Here is a 24,468-nt window from a genome sequence, read left to right on the forward strand (position 1 = left end):
AGCTTCCGTGGCAGAGTGAGGATTCAAACCTGGGTCTACCAGATCCTACTAACCACTGCATCACACTAGCTCTTACCAGGTATACCTTAAGAGGCACCTAAAGGAAGGGCTGGATAGCAATGTGATCAATTAAATAATGATATACTTTCTCCAACTGAAATAGCATTCAACAGTACTCAGATTAGACAGGATCATGTTTGTGTATGTGTGTGTGTGTAGCTTATTTTTAACATATTTGTAAAGACATAATTAATCCAGTGTACTATAAACAAAAACACATGACATTATATTTATTCAAATTATTCAAAGTATTTTTATTTGAAAAGGGCTTATTGGCAATATATTATAATTATTTAAAATATTTAATAAAAGTTGATGTTCTGTATACACAATATACATTTCCCTCCTCTCCTACTACATAGTATTAGGAAAGAAATTAGGTTTTAATCCGCTGAGCATTTTGTTGTTGCCACTAGATGGCCTTATTTCCATGCAGCCTTCAAACGTTTGAAGAACAGTCGTCTTTTTCATGTCTTTAAAAATATCTGTGTTAAAAAGGAAATGGATTATTTGTCAATGCTTGCAAATACTAAGTGAGCAAATTTCCTCTACTTGATCACCTTTTGATATCTTTACGTATATTATCATTGTTTGCTCCAAATTTCACCGTAAATAATTTGGAGAACTTTTAAAGCATATTTGTAGAAAAATATTCCACGTACAGGTTCCAATGAATCTTAATATATCATGCATGGAGCTTTTGGTCACAATCTTGCTGAACTCAAACTGTTTATTATATGCACTTAGGACAGCTGAAAAAGGGCTTTTGAAAGTGTTGTCTATTACTCTGCTAAATGTGTATACAGAATAAAGTGAATGGAGGGGGCACAAGCTCCTTCCATCTCTCTCTCAGTACAAATTTAGAATACACCAAATGGGAGAAACAGGAGAACTCCAAAATATCTCTTCCAAATGGATTGTAAGGCCTTTTTTACTCTGCATATACATTTCTGCAGCTGGTTGTGAAAAGAACTTAATCATCTCAACAATCTCCCTATCCCTCTATACGTACCTCACTGAGTAAGGCCCACACAGGAGAACTAGAATGGATAGATAAACGAAGAGCATATATTTTTCCTATAGATGGATTGATGATGCCATCTGCAACTCCATTTTCAAAGGCACCTATTTGGAAGTGAAATTATTACTGTTGGTACAGGCTGTAATGAAATTATTTCCCCTAGGATAATCAATATTATATATAAGAAGAGACAATTAAATGTTATACAGGGGTTGAAAATTATGCACTACACATTGTACATGAGAGTAGATCTGGAGAAAATCAACATTCTCCTTTAGAAAATGCCCTTCCAAACTGAGGTACATTGAGGGAAACAAGAGAGTGGTTTGGATCCAACAGGCTGTTTCTGCAAAAAGAAAGTTTTCCATCGATGGAGTACACATTTCTCACATTCTCCTGCCATTGCAGTCCAAAATTCAGCATTTCAGGGGAGTATTTTGGCTGCAGTGGGAACAGAAAGGTGAGAAAGTTGTATTTCACAAACAGGAATACTTCCATCTGTGGAAATACTTGATTGGATCCAAGTAAATATGTCACAGAGAATCAGAATGAATTAAATAGTTTTTGAAAACCTAATATAGAAAAATGTTAATATAATTGTTAAATCTTAAATGTTAATATAATTCCCTCCCTAATTGTTAAATGTTAATATAATTTCCCCCCTTCTATGTCTATTTCCCTTCTTTCTTATGCTATTTTTACTACTCTTATTTTCCCTGTCTGCTTACTTTCCCATTTTCTTTAGATTATTCAGCAGTACATGCATCTAAAAGTCAGAGAAAGATGGTATTTTAAACTTATGTCTGTGGCTGCTTTGTGCTGCACAGTCTGCATTTGGGATGGTGAATACAGCCCAATGAGTGATTAGTCATTGTGCTATATATTATTAAATGGTTGGGATATTAAATGCCTTTATTACCTTCTGTTAAAAAGTTCACTTGTACTATGCAGAACAATATATTTAATTATTAATTAGACTTACATTATGGAATAGCAGGGTTTGAGCCCAGGGGCACCTTAGGACTCAAAACCCACTGTAATATTGCGGGCAAACACAGCCACCTACCTGAAACTATTTATATTATGTTTTTATAATAAGTTTCCCAGAGTTGTTTACAATATTTTAAAAATATACTAACTTCATATCTTCTCTCCATACCCCATTTTCCATATATTAGCTCCCTGGGCTGCTCTGCTCCAGATAGTATTTCATTGGTAGTTTTGGAATGGCAGTGCTTGGTGGTTTGCACTCTAGCCCTTTCCTCCCAGGACTCGAGATCTTTAATCTTCATTAATGTAATTCAAATAACTACTTATGGCATCACACATTACATTAAAAATGTTCATTGATGTGCTGTTTTACTTTAGAAAACTGACTTATTAACAAATAAAATCCTCCAAAATATCAAGCTAAATGGAACAGGGATTGCAATATTACTTTGTCGGAGTCCCAGTGGGATACAATTTGGCGAGGAAAGGCTTTACAGTCCAAAGCAATTAATATTACAATGACATCTTTTAAGATAATGGCAAGGTGGTATATGACATGCCTCCAACATCAATATATCAATAACAAAATAAGCCCACTGTGATGGAAACAATGTGGTTTAGTTGGAGATTACATTCATTTATGGTGGGCATGCCCCAAAGTTCAAATATATTGGGATTTAATTATAGCACAAATTTTAAAAAAATAACTGGATATAGAATCCCTAAACATCCTGAAGTAATATTATTATGCCTTTGGGAAGACCCCACGATTCCGATCATTAGGAAAAATCTGGTTTTTACAATGCTTGCTGTGGAAAAAATGCTCCTAGCAACAAATTGGAAGCAAGAACAGCTGCCCTTCACTTCAAATTGGAATAAAAAGCTACAGGACATTTTTATCAGGGATAAAATAGCTAATCGTCTTCAATCTATAGATAACCCACAGTATCAATCAACATTTTTTGAGCAGTGGTTACCTTTCTTAAACTCTGTAAGTAATGATAAACAATTGCATACCTCTGACCTATATGTTCATAATTTTATTGTTATAACTTGAACAAGTATATTATGTATAGCAAGGATATGGTTGGACTTTTAGTTATGTGCTATTTCTTCTAAGACATGTTTGATCCTCTTATATTGTAAATAGTTTATAGCTTATTGTACAATGTTATTTAAGTTTTTGGGGAAAAGTTACATTGTTATTTAAGTTTTTGAAAAAAGCTACAATTTTAAAAAAATTGCTAAAATATCAGCCCTAGTGAAATTTAGTAAAATACATAGACTAATGAGCATCATTTTTTACCTATTTGTAAATATCCATCCTGTGTTTTTTCAAAATTCTGTGCATTGTCTTCTACAGGTTGTAAATCCTATAACAAAACAAAATTCCCAGCAAATTTAGTCTTTCTTGGATGACATAGATTATCTGCTGCTCTAAAATGTGTGCTAGAGGAATGAGCATGAAGGAAAACTGGGTGGATGGCTAGGTGGATGGATGACTAGACAGGTAGGTGAGCAGCCAGGTGGAAGCAAACAGAGCAAGGGGTGACTGAGGAGACAAGCATCCAGAAAGACCAGGAGAACAGAGACTTGGCTGGATGAAAGGAAGACTAAGGTGACAGGTAGGTGAGGAGGTGGGCATCCAGAAAGACCTAGCAAGCATCTACCAAGGAAAAAGATGAGAGGAAAAGTGGCCAAGGGGGGCAGAGAATATTTGTACCTTTTCATTGAAAAACTATTCCCTACATTGGCTAGAAGAATAACTATTTCACAGGTCAGGACTACTGCCCAAGTTATGGAGACAGCAACCTCTCCTCCTAACTATAAATAAAAAGTGAAAAAGTTTTCTGGACCAGCCTGAGGTGTGGGGGGTGAAGGCAGAAGCTAAGAAGACATAGAAACACAGGAGGAGTTAAGAAGGCAATGACTTTATTGCTTACAGCTTATAGGAGCCTTGGTATTGCACGGGGCATGGGTCCTGATATCAGCTGACTTGCCTGCCAGTTGATGACCCTGTTGCCCCCTCAGTCCACCAGTGGAGGGGGTGCACCATGGGATGACAATAAGTCAATTTCACCTGGGCATACATCTTTGTGTGGCTCCCATCACCTGTGAGCAAGCATGCCCCGATAGCCCCTGAATTGGAATTATCCCTGCCTTGCATTGCCCCCAAGATCCCTTAACAGAATCCCTAGCTATGAGGAAACAGTGCTCGCAGGCTGTATTTCCTTCCAAACAGATCTGTGCCCAATGCCCAAACCAAAGTTGTGACAAGACAACGGATAAAACAAACACTCCCAATGACATACTCGAAAAGCGTGTCCCTGTGAACCTAAAGTAACTCTGCCTGCACCAAGGATGGGTTGGGTGGGGTACCACTGCAGGAGACTGGGCCTGGGCAGCTCCTGCTAATAAGACTTGCTGGCGGACATGAAAGAAGACTGCACTGCTCAGATCCACTGGCCAGGCACGCCCCTCCATGCCCAGCCAGCCTGCCCCTTATTGAAACTACTGGCTCCCACAAGGTCATGTGGGGCCTAAGGAAGCCGCTTAGGCCCAGACACTGCAGCAGGAGCCTCACTGTGCACCTGCACCCAGTGGCCTGCAAATCACCACCCCGGTAAGCTGGGGAGTCAGGACTTATATTAATGTGAGAGTTGAAATACTTACATCAGCAGGAAAAACTTCTACAGTAGTATTAAATAGCTTGTCTCCAGGATGTTCCATATTTCCACTTTTAAATAAGTACCTGGAAAAGAGTATTTCAGTATCACTACTTGTATAACCTAACATTTAGCTTGTTAGCTTTTAAGGCAGTTCTCATATTCAGTGTTCTCTGCATATTTAGAGATGGAAGAAGAGGCATAAGTAGACCAGGGGACTAACTACATATAAAAGGCTCAGCAGTCACCCAATAATGCTGACTTTTTTTAATATGGAAAGCAACCATGGGAGGCTACAAATTGAATCACAGGTGTAATAGAGGGAGGATGCCTAACTGAGGGGCATTTTATGATCAAAATCACCTTCTCCAAGTGGTGTGAAAATTAAGAAACTTAAGGGGGTTGACTTTGATTTGAAAAGTGTCCCACAAGGTAAGGGTTAAGATCCCTTCCCCCTCTGCTGCTTCTGTGACTGGCAGACCTCATGACTGTTTTTTACTTAAAATAATGAGATACCTGCATCCATCTGTTCTGTTACCTGGTTTGGTCATGATGTAAAAGCAACCCTACCCCACCCTCCTATACATCTTCCATTCATGAGTAATAATCATTGTGCTGACAGCCTACGTATATGTACAAAGTTCAGCAAATGACATAGCTGCATAAGTATAGGTTTATATGGGGGATATGAGTTTTAATATGTTAATATCAGGGGAAATATACATAATATTAAATTCTCGTCTATGAGTTGTTCTTCGAGAAGCTTAATATAAACTTTGCTTTAAGTGTTATCTTACCCTGTCAAGGCTAGCCAGAATTTTTAGAACAAATATACGTAAATGCTGGAAATGGTCTGCATTTCATGCTGATTCTTTGCATCTCTGGTGAACTTATTCATGTGTGGACTTACGCATGTGCAATATTATGCAATATTGATCACAGTAGTATTAGAAATTGAAACTATTACTGGTTCTAAGATGCCAATGATCTACTAAATTATTTTGGGGCCAATTATCAACTGATTGTAAAGCACTTGATAATAAATCCTCTAGCTGCAGGAAGAATAGTTTGGGCTGGACACTGGAAGAATTCTTCTGTCCCAGCAAATCAAAATGTTATTGGACAATGCAGAAGTAGATACTTGATAAAGTTTATACAAGACTGAGAAGAAATGCCTTGATTTCTTTTACTCAGAAATGGACTTTATTTACAAATTATTGGAATATACATCCATATAGTTATATAGTTATATAGATCTTAGAAAGCTGAATCATTTTGAAAATCTATATAAATTACTTTAATTACAAATTTCACTGGAAATATTCTTCCACCATTTACTTACCTTTCAATTTTCAATGGCTGAAAAAAGCTGAATAGGATATAATCTCCAGCCACAGGAGCAAAAGCCCAGAAACAGTCCGTTCCTTTATAAGCTTTTTCTAGTGTAAAGTGCTGGAATACCTTTAAACTTGTACTAACTTCTGCAGGAGGGTTGATATGTGCTTTAAATAACTGGTTTTTGCCAAAATCTTTATCCTGTCAGACATAAATATACATCATTATTTTATTTATTTTATATATGTCATTTATATCCCACCTTTCCTTTCAATGGGGACCCAGGGCGGTTTACATCATTCTCTTCTCCTCCATTTTATCCTCACAACAACCCTGTGAGATAGGTTAGTCTGACAGTACATATCTGGCCCAAGGTCACCCAGTGAGACTCCATGGCAGAGTGTGGATTCAAATCTAGATCCTCCAGGTCCAAGTCCAGCACTCTAACAATCACACCACACTGGCTCTCATATTACACCACACCACGCTACACTGACTGTAACAGAGCTGGCCAGAGAAACTATTATTTACATACTTAAATGTGATAGAGGCTGCCATTGTGATGAATAATGCATCAGTGAATGTTCTTCAGAATAACTGTTAAGCATAAGCCTTTTCCATCACTATGTTTCACCATGTATATGGTGCGACCCTCCCATTATGTCTCAAAGGGCAACATTAGTATTTTCAGTTTCACTACATGTGGACCAGAACTTCGGAAAATTAAGCATCTGTTAAACATGTACCAAATCTTTCCAACAAAATTGTAATCCACATATGTGAAAGCTATAGAAAGGGTAAGCCAGAGATAATTACATCATTACAAAAGTATGGAGACAAGACAGAAATGGACAGAGAGGTCAAACTAGCAGTTCCTGTGGCAACGGGATTTTTTTGCCAGCAGGCCATTGACAGGGCAGGATTCTAAGCCTAGCATTTGCTCACTGATTTCTCAAATTCCAGATGGGTAGCCGTGTCAGTCTAGAGAAGCAGAATAAAACAGGAGTCAGGCAAGAGCTTAGAAACAAGATATACTCCATGTAAGCTTTCATGCACAGATGATGCATAGATGATGCACAGATGAGGAAATAAGCTCTGACTCCCAAAAGCTTACGCTGGAATAAATTTTGTTAATCTTTAAGGTGCTGTTGAGCTGCTGCTTTTTTACTTAAAGTAAAATGGAACTCTACACACACAGCTCAATGCTAAGCCTTAGCTGCACCAGGGAAATTAATTTTACAAAAAGCTTTGCACCCTTCTGATATTACTATCCTTTTCATTGATGATTCTTGAAGAAGGGAGGCCTGAAATGGGGACAGGAATATTTGTTTACATACATATGTAACACATTCAGACAGCCCAGTCCCCACATTCATTTTCCCATTCCTGAAAAGAAAGCCAGTCTCTTCCCAATTCCAGTCCCATTTGGTCCACTATGGCAGCAACCCTATTCCCTTGACAGGATGCTGTGGAGAAAAGTTTTTTTGCATCCTGAGCACTTGCTACATTGATATCCCCTCTTTTCCCCCAAATCGCTCTCTTCCTGAAAATGGAGAAGCTGTCACATAGCCAAAGGAATATCATACCTGGCTGCCAGTAGTGCTGAGGTGAAACAGTGTAAATACAAGTAGGGGCAATTTAGCTGGCTGCAAACACCAACAAAAAGATGCAAAGGGGGTAATCATCAGAGACAGGCCTGCCAATCATCAGGTGGAGCCTGGAGTTCTCCTGGAATTATAACAGCTCTCCAGACTACAGAGATCAGTTCCCCTGGAGGAAATGGCAGCTTCAACGGGTGGACTCAATCACATCACAACCCTGCTGAGCTTCCTCCCAAGCACTGTCTCCAAATATCCAGGAATTTGCCAAGCTGGAGTTTGCAACTATTAAATAGTGGGTTCAGACACGAGGTGATTCAATAGCTCTTTATTTAGCAGGAACACAACACACACTGACAGACTGAACAGAAGTCCTCAATATATATACAGCAGCTCCACCCCCAGAATAACTGATAGCCAATGAGAATACATATTTTAGAATACCATCATCTGCATAAACTATATACACTGTTTGAAGTAGACAGGCCACTGATTGGTCTTTATTATAGAGGACCGATTGGCTGCTGTCATGAGAAAGTAACCAGTGATATTGCAGGGATTATGGACCAATGAGAATGCAGGCTTTGGGAGCCTTGACTGAACCTCAAGCTCAACACAGTATAGTGCATTACAATCAGTACAGTAACTACTTTAGAGGCCTTGCTCGGCCCAGTACACAACAGCAACCCTAAATCAGAGAAAGTGTGGTGGACATCCTCACAAAAACCCAGGAAAGTTCATAAGTAACCATTTGGCCCAGCTTCTCAAAGCTCCAGGACTCATTTTCTTCTCTTTGAACGAAATGTTGTGTGAGTTCTAACAAAAACATTTATCCATTATTTGTACTTGCTTATACAATTTCTGATCATGGATTTAGAGAAAGGAGACCAAAAAAGAAATCTTACTTTCAAATTCTGTATTTTTCCAGCTAAAGATGAATGAATGCCCACATGCTGAAAAAGTGATGGCTTATAACTGATACGCAAATAGGCCTTTTGCCTTTCGCAGTGTTTCTGGAAAGGAGATAGACAGCCACAGTCAGCAGCACTTTTCAGTTTTCTGAATATTTATTACTTTTTGTCTTGCTAAACATATTCAGTTGCAGCAGGTGAACAGACCAACTGTGTGTATTATAGACAGCTGTGGCTCATGCATACTGACTGAACTTGTGCGATATTACAAAAGAAACAATTCAAATGCGCACGTGTGTGTACACACAGTTTTCAGAATAATTGAGGGAGGGGGAAGACTTACATAGGCATGGTACAAGAGTAATGTGTATCTGGTCAGGATAGGGGTGGAAGAGAGTGCCCTCAAGTCAGAGTTGACTTATGGTAACTCCTGGTGGGGTTTTCCTGGCAAGCAGGCCTAGTCTTCACTGAAGGTCTCCCATCCAATTACTAACCAAAGCTCACCCTGCTTAGCTTCTGAGATCTGACCAGATCAGGCTCACCTGGGCTATCCAGGTCAGGATATGGGAGGGAGCTCAGAGAGGAAGCTAATGGCTGTCACAACAGCATTGTGACAACAAACCCAAGTGGACAATGGGGGCGATGGAGTAGAAATAGAATTGCAAATTAACATTTGATCTCAAAATAAACTGGCCCATAGGTTGGATTCTACTTTTTTCACTGGTACAAGATGGAAAAGACCCCAAAAGACTATGATAGGGATCGTGGGATCAGTGTGGACAAAAAGCCATACAGGATAGGGGCTGCAATGAGGAGAAGGAGAGATCGCTCCCTTCTTCTTAGGTCAATGGAAAACTTGGTAGGATTCTATCTCACGGCAGAAATCAGACATGCAATGATTTGTCCATATAATTAACTTGTACCAACAGGCAACACTAAACAATTTTGTGTGGGATTACAGCCTATTTGCTTATATCTTGTTCTCATTCCTATTACATCACATACTTACTTTAAAATTGTTTTCTTGCAATCTCAACGGAGAGAGGAATACAGGACCCTGTCCCTACTAGTGTGGGGAGGCAGAGGAGGGGAAGAGCTGGTAGTTCACCCCTCCACTGAGATTGCAAGAAAACAATTGAAATGTTCCTTTCCCCCAGCGATCTCACGTGGCTCTGTCTTTGAAAACTGTCTTCGAAAAGCTCTTCCTCTTCTCTGCCTTCCCTGCCTCGCTAGGTAAAATTGCATCCCCAACATGTTAAAAAACATGTCTGGCATCACTTGTAGCTTAGCTCTCAGGGCCAAGCTAGAAATGACGAATTACACTTGAATGGCAAGTGAACAGACACCTATGTATTCCTCCCTGTTCACTGGCACTTCACGCAATTGCATGGAGCACAAGTGGACAGGGAGGAATACATGTGAGTCTGTTCACTTGCCATTCTAATGTAATTCATCACTTCTAGCTTAGCTGTCAGTCTCTCAAGAGCCTCCTTGTCCCTCCAACAAACTCTAACTCTAATTGGCCCAGCATTCCACCTGTTCCCTTTGGCCGTCTCTCAAAAGAAGTGAAGCTGGAGCCAGTCCTGTCTGTCACACCGGTTTAGTTAAATTATTTGTTTTGAACTTACTGTACATTTGTCCCAGAACTGCTGGCAAATTCCATTTGTGTAAGCATGTGCAAAAATATTTTTCCCTTTCTTAAATGTAGCTGCTGCATAACAGACCTTTTCCCTAATGTATCTTACTTAGTTTTAACATACTACTTACCGCATCTCTTTCTGGATTGCAAACTTTAACCCAAAGTAAGTGGTCTAGCAGCCAGTCAATTGGTTTATCTTTGTAGAACATTAAAAAAAATTCTACTATAAGTGGCAAGTCTCTGGATCTGAATAATTTTCCTGAAAATAATTTTTAAGAATGAAGAAGAAATTACAACTTTACTTTTAACACAGAACAATTCACAAGGGAGAAATCAGCATTCTTTGCTCAATCAGCATTCTTTGCTTATTGTTCTTGTCTATATCTAGATAGACAGCAGTGCCCTGCTTACATTAGGAACAAAGGGCATAATTCTGCAGCAGAGAGGCATCTGTTTCTTCTAGGAGCTGGCACAGCAGAACAGCTGCTAAAATCTTCCACTCTTGTTTCATTTTTCCTCTGCTGCTGTTCATGCCTGCATATGCTATGATGCTCAAGGGTTGGCACAGCAGGAAAGATACACTTACAGTGCAATCCTAAGAAGAGTTACTCCAGTCTTAGCCCATAGATTTCAATGGGCTTAGACTGGCATAACTGTTCTTAGGATTACGCGTTTAGTTTTGGAGGGTAGTAGTAGTTGTTGGGGGTCTTCTGCTTTCTGTGGAGTATTAAGTACCCATTGTTCTATTATTACCTTAGTGCATCGCTACTAGTACTCAGTCTCTATGATGGCCAAAGTATTTTTCATTAGATTAGAAAGAGGTTGCAGTTAACTACATTGGTCCAAAGCAAAATCCAAAAAGTACATCCAAAAAGAAAAGCTACACAATACTTTTATTAAGACAAACCAAAATAACATAGAAAGATGTACAAGCTTTCAAGTTCTCCAGAATTCTTCATCAGGCTGGAAGTTTTAAAAGGAGGGGGAAGGGAGAGAAAAAGATGTCAGGCCATGACCTTAAGGTAAGGTTCCCAGGTGCCCACCGGTGGTGGGCAAACTCCCGGGGATTTGCCCCCTTGTCCGCCAATCGCCCAGTGACCTTAAGAGCACACGCCATGTGCGCACTCCCAACCAGTGCAGCGCCATCACTTCCATAAGTAATGTCATTGCACGAGCTGTGGGAGCGTTTCCGCGCTTCATTTGAGGCTGATTTGGGCCCCAAATGGGCCGAATCAGCCCTGTGCTGAGCACGGAAGCGTTCTCACAGTCAGCGCGATGACATCACTTACAGAAGTGAAGCTGTCGCACAGCTGGCATGATGACATCACTTATGGAAGTGATATCATCACGCCAGCTTTAGAGAGCATGCGCGCTTTGCGCATGAAGGGGGGCGGTATACATAGAGCTGGAAAAGGGTAAGTGCCAGGTCGCAGTCCTCCCACTAAGAGGACAGAGGGACCTGGCAACCCTACCTTAAGGGCCATTTGATTTCAATTACAGATTGATGATACACACATCCAGAAATATTGGAAACTTAATACCAGATTAAAACACCAAAGAAGAGTTTTGTGTGAGTGTAATTACCATGTGAAGGGATCCATGGCCAGCTGTAATAATTTATATCACACCACACAATATATGAAGTAATATCCTCATGGCAGAATTGATACATATTAGTTTCTAGATGTGTGGGTTTGTTTTTTGTAAAAGTGTATGTTATTGACCACTGGGGAAGACCCTACAGCTGAAATGCGAATGGGCGTGTGTTGGACATTTGACATTTTTATCAACTGTATTTGGAAAATGTTATAGCTTATCTAAAGCTTGCTCTGATATCTTATGTAGCCTGACATTCAGGCCCCATGTTTTAAATTTTATTACTGTGTACACTCTATAATAAATCTTTATTTTGAATATATTTTAATTGTTATAGCTTGACCCTTATAGCATCCACAGTATATTTAGGGTTGAGTTTTGGGTGTGTCCCCCTGCTCTTTTCTTTGTTTGTCTTGACCTTAAGGTCTCATCTTGTAAGCATTCTGCCTTGAAGCATCATTTTTCTCTCCCCCTTTTAAATTTTTTTTTACATCCGGAATAATGAATAGTTCTGGAGAAACTGAAAGCTTGTATACTGTTTTGTGATATTTTGGTTTTAATTGTATTACCTATCCCGCTTTGGAAAAATGGAGGGTATAATACAGACAAAGTGGGCATTTTTAGTTTCACTCATCATCTCACTGATTCAATGCTGAACTCTTAATTAAAATGACAGTGGAACACAAACATTTTCAACTTTGGCTGAATTGCATCCACTGTTAAAACAGTGCCATTTATTACAACCCGGCCGTAATACAGCCCTGACTAGATAGGAAAAATTCTAGAGAAAGAACAAAACAGGCAAAACTAGTTAATGTTGTTCCATCAGCAAACACTTGTGTCATGTTTTGCACTATTTTAAATGCATGTAAAGGAGGTTATGTACAAGCAAGACATCTCATGTTGCACTCTGGCATATTTTTTCTTTCTTTGCAGTTCAGCAGAAGAAAGCAGAATCCTGCATAGGCCTATAGTTCTCTTATTTTGCCTTGCTATATCTCCTTCTGTAAATTGGTTTCCTCTGCACCATGAATACAGAAGATGATGTATGTCATATGGTCTTGTTAATATCAATGGAGGATATTAAATCTTTTGCTAATTTTTCATTCTTCATATTTCTCAGGGTTTTTTATGTTGACTTTGATTTATGTTGACAATGACATATATTTTGCATTCACTATTCTGTCTTGCAGTTGAGTTGTACCAGCAGTGGGTTGGATGTAATCAGCTTTTCTGCCAATGAAAAATGAAGGACGAGTCCCCTTTTGACCACCAAAAAGGATTATGCTGGGCATCATGGGACCCCTATGTACAAAATCCATGTAGGGCAGGCGCTATAGTAAGGTGAGAACTGGGCGAGAGGGAGTGAAAAAACTGGCTAGATCCAGTTCATCGACCGAAGGAACAAGAACTCCAATATTTTGCATCAGTTTTAGACAGCCCCCACTGAATACAGAACTAGGCATAGTCAAGCTGTTTCAAACCAATGGGCTAAAGCACATCTATTCTCTATCTCTCTATATTGCCTTCATGATCTATGCTAAAATAAAATTAATAGATGGACATATTTCAATCTCTGATGTCTTTATAGCATTCCTACTGATAAAAGAAAGTTTCCAGAACTGAAAACAATAGAAGCCATGCAAAGAAACATTAACATGCTAACGTCTGTTTTATATAGAGACAGCTCATCAAATTTTAATTTTGTCAAATAGTAATAAACATTTACCATTTCCAACATCTACCAGTTACAATAAACTCCTGCATATATTTTTCTTGAGTTGTTAAGAATAACTACCACTATAAGGTACACATTTTTAAATGTAATATTGAATGACCATGCTATTCCTCATTTCTACTATGAATAAATGATAAATTATGTATTTTTAGAAAGGAAATTTCTGTTCTGTATAAGAAGTCATTTTATTCTGATATTTTGGTTTTAAATATTTTAATTCCATTTTCCAAAAAAAATCTATTTTAATCTTTAAAAACCCTCTGAAATAGAATACCTTATCATTATTTAAATAAATTATATAGACGAGCATATTACTACATCTGCCCCTCCCATGCCATACCATAACATCAAAAATTAAGATTTGAATGTTCCTTTGAATGCCTGACCCAATGACCGGAATGCTTTCTACCAACTGTCAAGTCCATTGGAGGAAAAAACTAGACTCCTCTCCCTATATCTGGAGTCTCCAGCCATTGTCCCCATGAACTGAACCATGATCAAAGTAAGGGCAAGAAAACTAGTACAGTTACTTTAATATTTGCATCCATATAGATCATATTTGTAAATGTATGCTAGAATACAAGTTTTAATATACTCTGTATTGTATTCTTCCATTGGCAGACCACACAGACAGGGACCAACACTAGGAGTCATGCCCTCTTGGGTACAATGTGACGTTAGAGGCTGGTTCCATATGCAGGTTTTTTTCCACTCAGGCTTCCAAACTGCTAACTTTTTAAACAATCCACACAATGTGGAGTCCTAATTGTGCATAATGTAAAATGGGGACTCCTCCCCAGATAGAAGCAGCCATAATTTGCTAAACAGTTACATTTATTGGCATCGTGATCCTTAACAAAATGTAAGCAATGTGCCTTCCTTGTATAAAATGGTCCCTTGCTACTGCAGCTGTACTTACCAATAAATCCAAGCTGAGAAAATTCAAGGATCATCCAGTCATTTGATGCTTGTTGTTCAGCAAAATCCTTTATTATTTCTATATACTCAGGCTTGGCTATAATGTCATCTTCTAGCTGAAAAAAGATTCAGCCTTTCAATAGCAGCTATAGCTCACTTTACAGACATTGAAGACAACATGGTCTCTTCCAGAAAAAAAAAGGAACTAAAGGGAATATAAATGATAACAAGGCATCTATATAGAAGGCACTTCTGCCCTTCACAGACAAACATAGAACTGGAATACCCATCTGCTGAGTGAGAAGACGAGTAACTGAACAAAGCACTAGTAGGCTGATAGAAGGAAATGAAAAATAGAATTAATTGTCCAGAGTAGACAATAATCCTTGAAGAGTAGCCATATTAGTCTGATACAGTAAGAATAAAAAGGAATCTTGTGGCACTTTAAAGATTATAGGAAGAAAATTATATTAGTCACAACTGTTGCTTTGGCACCACAAGACTCCTACTTAGGCATGGACGGTGTTACATAGGATGGATGGAGAAGCTACATTTCATGCAGTGGAAGGAATGGAGTGGCCATAAGGAGATGCAAAGAAGGAAACAATGTGTGGTTGGTTCCTATGAATCTATGCTGCTAAGTGCTAACAGCTGTACTTACTTCCAATACAAGAAGCCTTCTGCTGACAAAAGAGACCTCTTGCATCAGTGAAAGTGCCTCTGTTAAAGGAGCATGTCCACAGGATATGACCCCTCATCAAAAGTAAAGATGATTAAGTGCCAGCATTTTCCCTTTTTAAGTAGGGGGTACATTAAATTGCTTAGTTGCATAGTTCTCTCATTGAAACTACTTTTGTTAGTTTCAACAACTTGATCTGCCTAACAGCTTGCTTTCTACTACTACCATGTTTTTTAAAAATGCAAGTTAATTGCAACAAATCAGAACTCCATCTCGTGAGATGGTGTGAGCTCTAAGCTAGTTACTGAAGTGAAATAGTATTCCCAGTAAATGTGCTCGACGTTTTGGCACGAGTTCTGAATCAAGATGCTAAAAGCTGTTGTTGGTTTTTTTAATGTTTTCATTTCATCTCCCTTGAGTGTTGATAAAAAGCACTTTCTAACAACTAGTGAAACAGAGCTTCTCAAAGATGCTTTCAGCTGTGGAAATGCATAATTATCTCAGGATGAAGCAAGCTTAAATGGACAAAAAGAATAATTACCATTCACCCCAGGTGAAGAGGGATTTGACTGCCTGCTCTTATGGTTCCCATACAGCCCCATTATCTGCTCCATGACATGACGAAAAGTCTCTCAAGGGGTTCCCGCGGACTGTAGAAAATGTGAATGACTACACTCAAAATATTGACACAATTTTCTCTAAATCTCTCTCAATCTTTTATTGATTAACCAAATCCTTACTCCATTAAAAGGAGAGAGAGACATAGCTGTCCATAGGAAAAATGAAGTTGCGGCTAATAGGGTTGATTTCCTTAAATTGCTTTGAAAAGTTCATTTGTTTTGTCCCTTCCTCTGCTACTCATGTGCACAGGGCTTTTCATCCAGGCATATCCTCTAAGGAATGTACAGCATGTGACTTTAACTTCTATTTCACTTCTTCCTCTACCCAACAAAAAAGTGAACAAACTATATGCAGTGAATTTCTAATCTGGGCCATCTTTCACTTCTCAATCTAGTCCAGAACAAGATTACTGAAGTGAAGATACTTAGCATGTGGCATTTTTGTTTGAGATTTATTCAGGGATGAAACTGGATAACAAGTTTTTCCACAACACCATAGTGGCCCAGGCATGGTGATATTATTCTAATATATCCTCACCCATTTTTCATCACCTGCTTTATTTCATGTGACTGCTACTGCTATTTTTCAGTCCTTGTGAAACTTCCTTATTTTTTCCCATGGCCTGTTGCTAACATTTTTATGTTTGCGTATTGCTTTTCTTTGGGCCTATTTTCAAGACTCATTCTGCATAAAGCTATTACAGTCTTCAGCTACCAGATGTCCAGCTGCATGCTTGCATGAATGTTGCTGACATGATCATATTTTGCATCCCTTGCGTGAAATCTGAAGTCACGTAATGCTGGGATTTGGAATTTACAGTAAAATCCCTTCTTATATTTTAATAATTCATTATGGGTCCCTTTTTCGTCCTCTTGGTAAAAAGCAATTAATATTCTAGTCCTAATGGTCAATTCTTACATGACCTGAGTAGTGAGGTTGCTTCTTCCCTTCGTTGCATCCTATGCTGTTCCAGTAATGCTTGAAATAGAGAAACTTTGCAGGAGGGAAATGGAATATGATTGGATTGTCCCGGTGCTGCCCTCCTGAGTAGCCAATGCTGGTGACACAGGGAGAAACCACATAATTTGCCCCACCTACATCATTTCCAGGGGTCAAATGTTATTAGAGCCGCATAGAATGGGACCACACAGAAGCTGTGGCAACCATACTGCTCAGACAAAGTAAGAACTAATCCTTTATATTAAGCACTGGAACACACACAGTGCCATCCTAAATAGAGTTACACCCCTTCTAAGCACACCGACTTCAATTGATCTAGAAGTCTGCATAGGATGGAACTGGCAATGAAGTAAGTGTGCTTAAGACGGGGCCATTTCTAATTACATCTGTCAACTTCTTTATAAACATACCATTTCTGTGAGCCAATATAATAAGTGGTACTTATTTAATTGCACATAATATTTCTAGGATTGTGGTTTCAAGTGTGCAATTCTTTGTTGATCAGTTGTATCAAAGATAAAATTAATGTCACAAATCTAGTAAAAGATAATCGTGGACATCTCAAAATTATGCAATTACCCTGACTGAGGCCTAGAAATTACAGAAAAAAGTACCAAAAAGTCAGAGAAATTAGTATCTTGCTACGTATTCCATAAGGTTTTTTTTTAAAGAATAGTTTAATCAATGTAGGTCTGTATGTAGCGGCTGAACATACCTGTAAATAAAATGTTCCCTTTGGTTGGGCATACAGCATTAAGAAGCTATAATCCAAATTCTGTTTTGTTCTCCACCTAAATAGAAGCGATAAGTTCTGATTTTTAAAAAGAGCTTATTTTTATACTTTCTGTTGTTTCTCTCTAGACAAAACTATTATCTGGACTTATTTCAATCAGGTTTCTGGCTGGAGTTCAGGATGAGATTGCCTTGCATGACTTGGTAGATAACCTTCATGATAGGATTGGGCCTCCACTGATTTTCTTGGCATTTTTAGTAGTGTTTGATAGATACCATCAACCACAGTGTTGTCTAGACGGACTATAAGAAGTGGGAATAGGAGGAACACCGATCCATTTCTATCTTAGTGGCAGGGTTCAAAATATAATACTGGAAGACTATTCTTTCTCCTCATGGGAATTATCCTGTGGGATTTTGCAGGAATTTGTCTCTTATTTTTTAAACGTCTATATGAAATTGCTGGGAAAGACTGTCCAGGTGTTAGTACAATATGCACATGACACCCAACTCTGTTTCTCCTTTCCATCTGTAGTGTGGTGGTGTCATTCAGGAATAGTTCTTCCTGGAATAATCCAGTAATGATTTGGATGAGAATAAATGAACAGTCCAGACAAGATGGATAAGCCATCCATTAAGGATAGGCCACTGATTGGAGAGGTGGATGTGTCTGTTAACTGCGAGGTTACTCAGGGGATCTGTGCCTCCTTCTGGATGCTAATGTACTGGCTGTGTCCAAGAGTGCCTTTTACCAACCTTGGCTACTATGCAAGCTGCTTTCCTTCCTCAAAAATAAGAATCTAGCTACAAGACCCAGCTTCAGGTATATTGGGGGTACTCCCTCTCTCCATGTTCTCTTTTGACTTCTTATTCAGACAGAGATACGAAGGTGGCTGAGGCAGCTGCTACTTGCAACTGTTATTGCCTCACCCAGCAAATGACTGAGGGCAGCTATTAGGAGCTGCAGCATCTCCCTCCACTCCCGCACCCTCATGCAGCTGCTGATGTTTGCTGCCACTGTTTTCTCACCCAGTAAATGATTGCCAGCATTAGTCATCACAAACAGAGCGGCATAAAACCACTCACTTCCTCCTCCTGGGAAATGGCAGCTGCTCCTTGCTACTGTCAGAACTCGCTACCTGCCTGAAAGGGTATGTGTGTGTATGTGTGAGGGAGCAACCAGCAGCAGCTGCTTTGCCGCCGCCTTCCTCAAAAGGAAGGAGAGGTTGCCACTGCCATAAGTGGCAGCATGGCCCAGCTCAATGCCAAGGGTGGGGCTGGTCCAGAACAGCAATGGGCTCCCTTTGGCCAAATCAGCAGTTCCTCTTGGGAGGACCAGGCCATTCTGCCAGATAAGCAATGATGAGAAGCTTCAGCCAGCCAGAAGGAAAGTGTGCTTTTTCATTCTTTCTTCATAGTGGACATGAGGGGGAACAGGAGCTATACCATTGTGATTGGCAGTGCAGCACACCACCTCATCATAAACAAGACTGAGGGCCCCAGTCCTGCTGCTGACATCTAATTTTGTTAGCTGCCATTTGAATGCTTTCGTAGCCTCTCAGCGTAACCACTATAGCGCCGTATGTGGAGCTGCCCTTGAAGAATGTGGTGGCATGACTTCTAAATGGGACACTATGTGCCTCAAGAGCTCCCCTGCTGGTTAGTGTCTAGCTTAAATCCTGGTGTGGTGCTGGTTTTAACTTATGCTGGGCTTAATTCAAGGTTCTGACAATCTCGTACAAAGCCATTAATATCAGCAGGACCCCCCCCCCCCCCATGCTCTGCCATGCTCAGCATGTCTGTGCTGTTAGAGGCAGCTCAGAGAGATGCCTTGGTAAAGGGACAGGAACTGTAGACTATTCTACTGCGTCCTGTCTATCGGTGTATATATGCTCCTACTGAGTAGTATCTGTGTCATTAAGGATGTCATGTTTAATTACTTAAGCTTTGTTTCAGCAACATTTCATCTCTGTGTTCAGTTTTATTCTTGTTTTAAAATGTCTGCTGCCCATACTTATTATATTTGTTCATTGAATGTCCTGGATGTTGTTCATACTAACTTATACTGTGTAATCTGCCTCAGATCTCAGTGAGAAAAGTAGGCAATAAATAAATAAGGTACTGAAGGTACCCCTTCTAGCTGGACCTCCTCAACTGCTGAGACTGGGAAATGAAGCCCTGGGTGACTGCCTCTATTGTCAGAAAAGAAACACATAATGACAAAAATAGGGCTTGTTTGGAGGAGGCCCTTGGTTTCATTGTTCCTTCTAAGTTAGAATTCTGACATATTTGTATGACTGCTAGAAAGGTCATAAATGTCTTTTTATAGATCTGATTGTAACCCGTTGGGAGCGGCTGTGCAGTATTTAGCGTCCATTTACAGTATGATTCCTTTCAAAAAGTAAAATACGTATTTTAAAATAAACAAACAAACTACATTATTTTTTTAAAAGTGAAGTGAAGTTCTGCTTGAGAAGGCAGACATGCTGCCCATCATACCTTACTCTGTCCTTTGAGTCTCCAAAAGTTTCCTTGAGATTGGACAGCTGGGGATAATAGGAAGCAGGTGGAGAAATAACCTCTAGGACTCCAGAAAATACCTCATTTGGGAAGCTAAAGAAGAAGAAAAAACACAGTAGGGTCTACAAGCAGAGAGGCACAAATTCCTTATAGGATAAGGGGTCTATATTTGCACGTGTTAATGAGCAACTGAAGATTATATATTTTCAGAACATTAATTCCCCCCTCCCGATGTTTGCAGATCTGGACTAATTTTAATTGTGTTTAAAGGTTAGAACTTGGCTGCAATTCTAAGAGAAATTTCTGGGAGTAAGCCTCATTGAATAAAATTGGACTTATTTCCAAGTAGACCTAGGATTGCTTCCTTAATAATGAAATAACTCCTATGGTAGGGATGATGATCAAGATTGGGAGGGTGGCTAGGCCACCCACTTGCTAACCAGCCCACGCACCTCTTGTGTTGTCATCTCTACGTCCTTGGCTCATGAGGAGCTTGGCAATAGCTCCTGCCCCCCCCCGTCTGCAGCACTGCCACCTGTGCCTGCCTGGCTCATGTGGGCAGGGCAATGGCTTACACTCTCCCTCCTTCCCCTATCTTCTCACATGCATCCTCCCTTCAGTTGCTGCAGGTGCCAAACTCATGGGGGGATCCCATCATCTGGAGCTGCAGCAGGCTCCTCAATCCTCCCCGCACTTATGGACAACTTTGGGATAGGAACAGGGACCTGGCAGCTGTCTGACATCTCAATACCATTCCTGGTCCTTACTGTCTGCCAAGGGCAGTGGCGATGGCAGGCGGAGAAGACTGATGGGTGGACAAAGCATCTGGCAGAGATTCTATGCTCCTTCCCATCCCCAACAAAAATAGTGAGCACTCAGTACCCGCTTCTTCTGGCTACCACCTTGTTTTCCTCCAAAGCCCCCCACCCCTTCCTAAACGTCTGTTGGCTCATGACCAAATTTTATGAGGTCTCATTTTTTGTTTAATCTTTTAGGGATTTAAAGTCCCACTCACCTTTTTAAAAAGTATTTTTTTCTGCAAACTTGGGAAATATCCCAGTTCTGTAGAAAAATCCATTTCTTTGTACATGACCTAGGGATCCATAGCTGGGGTCATGTTGAGAATTAGATATAATGATAATGGAATGAAGATATTAACTGTGGAACTCATTTTGTTAGATGCCATTTTACTGTACCTCTTAACACTGAATTAAGTTTTCATTTGTCCATACATGATGGCTCTATTACTACTGCTACCAAGCTGCAAGAAACAATACAATGTTTCCTCTGTAAAGGTTTTTTTTTAAAGGCTTCCCCTAACCCACCTGTTCTACTGCACAAGCAGCCACTTCATTTTCCCCCCTCTGTAAAATATACATCTTTCGAAAAACAGGTTAAGAGAACCAAACACTATAGTGTAATCTAGACCTTAATTGCATTTCATAACAAGGGCCTGAGTAAAGCCACAGTCACACTTGAATTCCGCCTTTCAAAGGACAATTATTCTATACTGATAGGCATCACAAAGAAATGGGATGCTTTATTACATTAAAGCAGCAGGTTATCAGAAAGTCTCTGCAAAAAGGTAGAACTACTGCTCCATGGAACCAAACAAAGGGGTTTAGAAATGCCTAGATATCAGCAAAGATTGTTCGTTGCTTCATGGCATTAAGGTCATTACATCTAGTATTCTATGTACACAGGGGTGCTTTGGCCTGCGCTATTAAATTCTTTGGGAAGTAGTCTCAAATTCAAGCTCTTTAGATACTTAAAAATGAGAAATACAAGCTAGGATCAATGAAGCAGAACAAAAAGATTTTGCTAAACTTGGTAAAACTAAATTTCCCCATTTCCTTGAGCATTTATGCATGTTAACTTCAACATTAGTTTATTTATAGACCACTTTTAATTTATTATGCATTACATCACAGTGGCTTGGACCAGAAGCAATGTGAACAGAGTTGTGCTAGAGGCAGGTAACTTCCCCACTGCCTTCCTCTTATTACAACCTTACAGTTGCCGCTTTTTAAAACAGATCCTCTAGCTGTTCCTTTAATTGCTGAGGATCAAACTGATATTATCTGGTGATGTTATTTAGCTCCATGCCATGAAAAGTGCCTATTGCCCACTTCTGCGTATTAAACCTCTGTTAAAAGGACAAGACATTCTTTTCATGGCCAGTTGCCAAACTCACCTTCCATGCCTCTGAAATTGTGCTCCTGCAGGTCAGGGGACCAAAGGAACAGCCCGGGGCAAAGTGGCAGTCTGCAGCAGAAGGGAGGAAATCAGTAAAAGCCGCCCCCCCCCTCTGCTGATGGAAAAGTCATTCCATCACAGACACTGATGCTGAACAGATGGAATAGCACCTTAGGATCCAAGTCAGAAACTCTTGATCAGAAAACATTTACTTGTCAGGTAGTTTTAAAAAGTGATAACACAATTTATGTTTAAGTAGTCACAGACTGCAACATTATGAAAGGCTTACCTGCTTTTAATCTTTTCTGCAATGATGTTAACATATTCTGAATCCACCTTTAAAAAGTTAAAGAACACATCAATATTTCTGTTATTTTCTGAAACTGAAAGCTTTACCAAGTGCTAGCTTGGAAAATCTGTCTGTTCGTTCATTTTCTTTGGGGGGGGAATTAATATCAAAAATTGCTTTTATTATGTAGATACTCTAAACTTTCCCGAGAAAGGAATGCTTCACGACTCTTCATGACTCTTTTTTATTGTAAATGTGTACTACCCATGTACATTTGTAAGTGTTAAAGTACTGCTCTTGAAAAACTCTGTTTATACCTCTTAAATAAGTGCAATGAACGATGCCCCCTTGATTTGGTTGTTATCATTAAAAGGGCATCAAAGGGAATCATAAAAAGTCACAAACTTTCCCACTCTAACCTACTGGTGAGAAAATTCACCCAGGTAATGTTTCCTTGCCTCAGGATATCCATTCTAGAAAGTTTCCTAGTGTTACAACGAGCTAGTGGTGCTTAGATGAGAAAATAAAATACGGACTTAGGGCACATTCCCATAGCACGCCAGGTGGGTGTGTATGTTCTATGGCATTGCATTCCACCACAAAGTTAAAATCTTGCTGAGATCACACTGTGTAGACATTCAAAAGTACACACATAGAGGGGGTGGGGTTGAGTCTGCTGTCCAGCCTCATCTACACATTCAGCCAAACATTGGCAGAAGACCTAAGTGCATATGCTGGTATAAGCATATGCTCTTCTACATGATCAAGATCTTGGTTTTTACAGAATATCCCTGGTTGCAGGAGTGAGTCTACACTTGTACATCCATAGGGCAGAAATCTGGCTGATCACATTGATGTCTACAGTGGGGTCAGAGGGCGCAATCTTGCTTTCCTTTTTGTACCTCACACTCTGCTCGTACACTGTAGGCATTTATGAAACTCTGCAGTATATGTGGAATATTTATATAGTACCCAGCACATATTTCGTAGTTAAAACGGCACATCAAGGGTAATATAATACTTTTCATGTGTATTGTTGGGATCTTAGCTGATAGCAACAGACCAAGAAAGGGATTTTGGGGTGGTAGTGGACAGCTCAGTGAAAATATTGACCCAATCCATGGCTGCTGTGAAAAAGGCAAATTCTATGCTGGCCATAATTATGAAAGGAATGGAGAATAAAACTGCTGATATCATACTGCCCTTATATAAATCTGTGGTAAGATCAAACTTGGAATACTGTGTATAGTTATGATCGCCTCATCTGAAAAGGTATATTACAAACCATGAAAAGGTGAAGAAAAGTGCAACCAAAATGATCAGGGGGCTAGAGCAACTGCCCTACAAGGATCCTTTGAAATGCTTAGGGCTGTTTAGAATAGAAAAATGGTGAGTAAGGGGAGACATAATAGAGGTCTATAAAATTATGCCTGAGAATGAGGGGGTTGACCAGGAGCATAGCCCTAAGCCAGGTAGGGCAGCAACAGCAAGAGAGGAGCTGCTAGAAGAAGACCTCCCAGAAATAGCTCCTTGTGGAGCAAAGGGCTTCTGGTGTAAAAGCCTCTTTGAGGGGCAGGGCTTGCCTGAGGAAAGGCCTTCTTGTGAGGAAGAACTTGACTGAGAGTAGCAGCAAGGAAAAAGGAGCTGGGAGGGGCCAGAAGAGGGACCAGCTGAAGACCAAAGATTGGGAGAGGGTTGAGAACCAGTAATTCTGGGGCTTTTGCAGAGGGTAATGCATCTTCTGGCCAGGGCAGGAGCTTGAAGATTGGGAGAAAGACCCCACTGGGACATGCAGCCCTAACAGCGAGGTAGAAACAGGTGGCAGAAAGGAAACATGAGCAGGCTGGGCCATAGGGTGGTGATTAGCCTCTGGAACTGGTGATCTGAAGGAACTGATTCAATAAAGTGTAAGCTTTGCAGTGCCAGTGTGTTGCCTCATTCTTGATAACGCAGAGAAAAGATGTCCCCTCCCCACGAAGATGTGGCTCCTGGCCCTAGG

At 39.9% G+C, this 24,468-nt stretch overlaps 1 protein-coding gene across 1 annotated transcript in view; it reads right to left on the minus strand.

Moving 5' to 3' along the window:
• Positions 1-334: 334 nt before the first annotated feature.
• The window catches only part of MGAT4D (MGAT4 family member D), a 63,377-nt gene continuing 39,243 nt past the window's right edge, over positions 335-24,468 (minus strand). Inside the window, exons 5-15 of the mRNA XM_054990001.1 lie at positions 22,470-22,516; positions 19,964-20,077; positions 17,448-17,523; positions 14,474-14,588; positions 10,349-10,479; positions 8,576-8,683; positions 6,080-6,273; positions 4,745-4,823; positions 3,378-3,444; positions 1,073-1,185; positions 335-545 (exon numbers count right to left, since the gene is read on the minus strand). Of these exons, the coding sequence (XP_054845976.1) occupies positions 528-545; positions 1,073-1,185; positions 3,378-3,444; positions 4,745-4,823; positions 6,080-6,273; positions 8,576-8,683; positions 10,349-10,479; positions 14,474-14,588; positions 17,448-17,523; positions 19,964-20,077; positions 22,470-22,516 (1,062 nt within the window). The 3' untranslated portion in view covers positions 335-527. The remainder of the gene's footprint in view (positions 546-1,072; positions 1,186-3,377; positions 3,445-4,744; positions 4,824-6,079; positions 6,274-8,575; positions 8,684-10,348; positions 10,480-14,473; positions 14,589-17,447; positions 17,524-19,963; positions 20,078-22,469; positions 22,517-24,468) is intronic.

The sequence above is a fragment of the Eublepharis macularius genome, chromosome 10, assembly GCF_028583425.1.
Source record: "Eublepharis macularius isolate TG4126 chromosome 10, MPM_Emac_v1.0, whole genome shotgun sequence".
Taxonomy (NCBI): domain Eukaryota; kingdom Metazoa; phylum Chordata; class Lepidosauria; order Squamata; family Eublepharidae; genus Eublepharis; species Eublepharis macularius.